Source organism: Acanthisitta chloris, unplaced genomic scaffold, assembly GCF_000695815.1.
Source record: "Acanthisitta chloris isolate BGI_N310 unplaced genomic scaffold, ASM69581v1 scaffold14632, whole genome shotgun sequence".
NCBI lineage: Eukaryota > Metazoa > Chordata > Aves > Passeriformes > Acanthisittidae > Acanthisitta > Acanthisitta chloris.
The window spans coordinates 1-4,737 of record NW_008659990.1 but is presented as its reverse complement, the minus strand read 5'-3'; the positions used below and the strand labels follow the sequence as shown (position 1 = coordinate 4,737).

General features: G+C 55.1%; 1 protein-coding gene across 1 annotated transcript; it reads right to left on the bottom strand.

The window, feature by feature from the left end:
* Positions 1-207: 207 nt before the first annotated feature.
* On the bottom strand, positions 208-4,690 carry LOC103797417 (spectrin beta chain, non-erythrocytic 4-like; the record flags this gene model as incomplete). Its single annotated transcript, XM_009069634.1, is given in 9 exon segments — positions 208-298; positions 505-707; positions 1,176-1,932; positions 2,231-2,368; positions 2,520-3,390; positions 3,581-3,731; positions 3,868-4,149; positions 4,151-4,189; positions 4,469-4,690. Coding segments are annotated over 9 exon segments (2,754 nt in total), but the record flags the coding sequence as incomplete, so codon positions are not given.
* Between the last annotated feature and the right edge of the window lie 47 nt (positions 4,691-4,737).

Here is a 4,737-nt window from a genome sequence, read left to right as displayed (position 1 = left end):
ATGTGCTATGGACCCACCATGACCATAGAGTTGACCCTCAAGAAGATCCAACCACCTCCAAACCACCACCCAACTCCAACTAAACCTTGATCCCACCCGCCATGGACCATCTCGGGGTTGGGTCAAGGGGTCAGGACTTGATAGGGTGAGGTCAGAGGACTTGGAGGTGTCAGAGAAGACTCTTGGGTTGGGCTGACCCAATCTGACCTCAGCACAATCCTGGAGGAACTTCTGGAGTTCGAGGTGATCCTGGAGACGTCGTGTCCATTCTTGAGCCAACTGGTGGTTCTCTTGGCTCCTGTGGGTGGAACCGACTCAGGACCTTCTTCGGGACCTTCATTAAGCCTTAATGAACCTCTAATTAACCTCCCACCAAACCCCAAAGGAGATGAATCCAAAAGGGAAACGGAGGCAGGAGATCCTGGTGGGATTGGGAGGTCCTGGATGGCGATGGAAGGTCCTGGGGTTGAGGTCTAGGAGGTGTTTCCAACCCTGGTGACCTACTTGACCCTGAGCTCCTCCATGGCCTCGGCCACTCGGTCGCTGTGGAGGTTCCTCTGGCGTTGGAGACTCTCCCCAGCCTGGAGCACCATCTGGATCTTCTGCAGGTTGAGCTCCATGGTGGTGGTGAAGTCCTTGTGCTTCTTCAAGGCCTTGGTGACTCCTTCCACCGTGTCTGGAAGCTCAGCCTGAGCCAGGGTGGTCTCCTGGTGGGGCAAGGACAGGTCTTCTCCTCACTCTGCTCACTCCAACCTCACCAGGAGCTTCACCAAGGGCTTTTTCCACCCATGTCCATCAACCAAGATCTTCTCCCACCCATTGCTATCGAACAGGACCTTCTCCCACCCATCTCCACCACCCAAGGCCTTCTCCCACCCATCTCCACCACCCAAGACCTTCTCCCACCCATTTCCACCACCCAAGACCTTCTCCCACCCATTTCCACCACCCAAGACCTTCTCCCACCCATTTCCACCACCCAAGACCTTCTCCCACCCATTTCCACCACCCAAGACCTTCTCCCACCCATTTCCACCACCCAAGACCTTCTCCCACCCATTTCCACCACCCAAGACCTTCTCCCACCCATTTCCACCACCCAAGACCTTCTCCCACCCATTTCCACCACCCAAGACCTTCTCCCACCCATCTCCACCACCACCACCTCTTCCCACCTGGTTGTAGAGACAACTCTGGCACTGTTGGACATCCCTTAGGAAGAGGTGGAAGACATGAGACTGAACTAGGACCTCTCTCCTCATCTCCCAGCTTTGAAGGAGCTTCCCCCAACCTGCATCCAACTTCTGCAGCCACTGTTGGAGGGACAAGTAGGGCATGTCCATGTCCTCCAGGGCCAGGAGCTCACTGGCCGCTTGGATCTTGGCATAGTCCTCTTCATAACCATTGATCTCCTCCTTGAGGGCCACGTGAAGGTTCAGCATCTTCTCAGCTTCTCCTAAACTCTCCGGAACCTCTTCAGATCCAACAGCTACTTGAGTCTTCACCAACCAACTCAAGAAGTTGTCCAAGTCTTGGATAAACTGTTGGAGTCTTCCGGCGATGGTTAAAGTGTCTTCACAACCTTGAAGAGTTCTCTTGAGGTTCTCCCATTCTTCACTGATCTCTTGGAAGGGTAGAAGAATCTCCAAAGCTCTTCCAGGATGAGCAGAAGCTAAAGCGTCACCTTCTTGCTGAAGTTCCACCAAACGAGGTTCTAGGACCACCAGAGCTGCTTCCATGGTGGAAAGACGACGTTGGAGAGCCAAGATACCTCCCAGGTCACTCCCACCTGCTTGGGTTGCCTCGATGGCTTTTCGCTTCTCTCGCACCTGAGACTTCATCTCGCTACACTCCAGGAGGAAGTTCTGGATCTTCAAGATGGAGTTCAGTTGGGTCTTCTTGGTCTCTACCAGTTCCACCACTCGGTTCCAGCTGGAGGAGGAGAAGAAGAAGATGGAGAGGTTCAGGCTTGAGGAACATCAGCTGGAGGTTCACCAGGGTCATCAGTAACTCTTGGGGTGGGACGAGAACCTTGGCATGGAGAGGTGGAAGCCATAGGGGTGTCCTACCATGGGTTGGAGGTCTCCAAGCACCCCCAGACCCAATCCGGGAGTCCCCCAAGAAGGTTGAGGTCCATCTTGGGACCTCCAGGAGAAGCTTGGACTCCATGGGGAGACCTGGAGCCCACGGGGATGTCCCACCATGGTGAAGACACCTTGCCAAGCCTTACCGACTGTTGAGATGGTCCTGGCAGGACTGAACCTCCTGAGAACTCGGGTGACCTCCTTCCACCAACTGCTGAACAACCTGGTTGACGTCTAAGATCCTTCCCATGACACTGTTCATCTCCTGGTCCAAGCTCTCAAACCTGAGGAGGTACAAGGAGGTCCATGAGGGACACTGATGACCACAAGGAGGTCCATGATGACCCCAAGGAGGTCCATGATGGTCGTGGATGGACACAAGGAGGTCCACCAAGCCACGAGCGTCCCACCCACCCCGTGTCCACCTTCACCCACCTGTGCTGCACCACCTCAACCTCATCCAGCTCCTCCGGCAAGATCATCTTCTCCAACCACTGCTCCTTCTCCTCCAGCCACACCTCGCACGCGTGGACCTCGCTGAACATCCTGTAGACATCTAAAGCATCCTGAAGCCACTGAGACCTCATCACAGCTACTTCCACCACTTCTCCAAAGAGCTGCTCCACCTCCACCACCCGAAGTTGGACATCAACTCCTTGGGGATGAACCGGAGCTAGAAGAGCAAGTTGTTGTCTGAGGGACATCACGGAAGTTCTGTGCTTCTCCACCTCGGCCACCACAGCTCGATGTTTCCGGAGAAGAGCTTGGGTAGAGTAGTCATCGTGACCAAAGTCATCGCTGGAGACGACTCTGTACATGTCTTGGAGCCAAGTGACCAAGTCATCGGTCTCGGCACTCAACTGGAAGAAGTTCAAAGCTTCTTCTAACCTTTGCTGGTGGAAACCCATGAGCTCCTCAAGCTTCTTCCACCTTAGACAAACTTCTCTCAGCTTCTCCTGGATTCCAACGGAGCTAAAGATCTTCTTGGCTAAGATCTTCTCGCCTTTCTTCATGGTTTGGTGGAGAAGAACTCGACGGTTGCCCAATTCGCCCAACATGGTCTTGTGTTTGGTGGTTAAGGTGGTGACGCTACTGAGGTCACGACCACAAGTCTTGGAGGCCAAGATCTTCTCCTTCTCCCTGATCCAAGCTTCTGCTTCTTCCATCTCCTGGAAGAAGGTCCAGAGCTGACGAGAATCTTCCAGTTCCTTCCTTCTCTTGGCTGCAAGGTCCTCCAGTTCCTCCAGGCAGGTCTGCACGTGGTTGACTCGGTTGCAGATGATCTGAGGGTCACAGGGTTGGTAACCTGGAGAAACACAAGCAGCTCTTGGGTCATCAAGAGCTTGGGTTGACATCCAAGGTCCACCAAGACCCTTCCACGGTCTATCAAGACCTTAGGTTGACCCTCCCATGGTCCACGAAGACCTTGAGTTGACCCTCGAGGTCAACAAGGAGCCCAATGAGGTCCTACCACCCCTGAGGAGGTCCCACCTTACCCTCCAGCTCAGAGAACTTCAGAGCAGCTTCATTGAGGGCTTGGACCCTCTCGGTCTGGGCAGAGATATCAGCCTCGAGCAGCCCATGCTTCTGCAGAAGGTCCTCAACCTCCAGGAGATGCTTCCCCATGTCCTTGGAGACCAGGAGGACCTAGAGGAGAATCCACCCATGGGTGAAACCACCCAGAACCTCCATGAGAAGCTTCTCCAAGGCATCGGAGACCTCAAGAACCTCAAGGAGAACCAACCTAGAGCCTCCACCACCACCATCACCTCCCCATCTCTACCTGCATCTCCTCCATCCAGTCAATCATGTAGACCATCTCTTGGAAGATCTTCTGAAGGGCCAAGTTCTGTTCCAGCCTCGAGCGCCGAGCAAAGACCAAGTCGGTCAAGAGTCTCCATTGACGAAGGATATTGTCCTTCTGGGCACTGATCCTCTTGGTGTCATAGTAACCTTCTGACTCCATCTCCATGGCCAAGTCCACCACCACTTGGATCCTGTCCTGGTAGGAGGAGATGTCAGCCTCGATGGCCTCGTGTTTCTTCATGTGCCTCGTGTTTCTTCATGGCAGCTCCCCCCGCCGGCAGGTCGTAGCCGAAGTTGTCCTAGGGCGGGAGGAGAAGACATGGCCGAAGGTTTGAGGAAGAGAGGGTTCAGGTGGCTCGAGGAGACGGTTTAGTGGCCGAGGAGGTTTGAAAAGTAAAGGTCTTTGAAGAGCTTGGTGAGGTCCTACCACCCCTGAGGAGGTCCCACCACCCCTTGAGGACCTCCCCCCACTCAACCATCACGTCCCTCACCCGCCCCAAGGCCTCACAGTTGCATCTCCTGCACAAGGTGTGAAGTTCTCCAGGACCTTCCGGTCCCACCTCAGCCAACCGACCAACCTGCGAGACCAAGCGTTGGTTCTCGTTGAGCCAAGTCTCCCTCATGGTGACCTTGTGGTCAAAGCGTTGGGCCAAGAGCTCCAGCTTCTCCTGCCGGATCAGCTCGTTCCGAAGCGCCACCTCGCGCTCGTGCTCGGCCTTCTCCAGCCGCGTCCATGCCTGGAGGAGGACACGGGCGAGGTCCTGAGGAGGCCCTGCCTCCGGGAGGCCCTTCCACCACCCCTGAGGAGGTCAACCAGAAGCTCAGCGAGCTCCCACCACCCTTGATG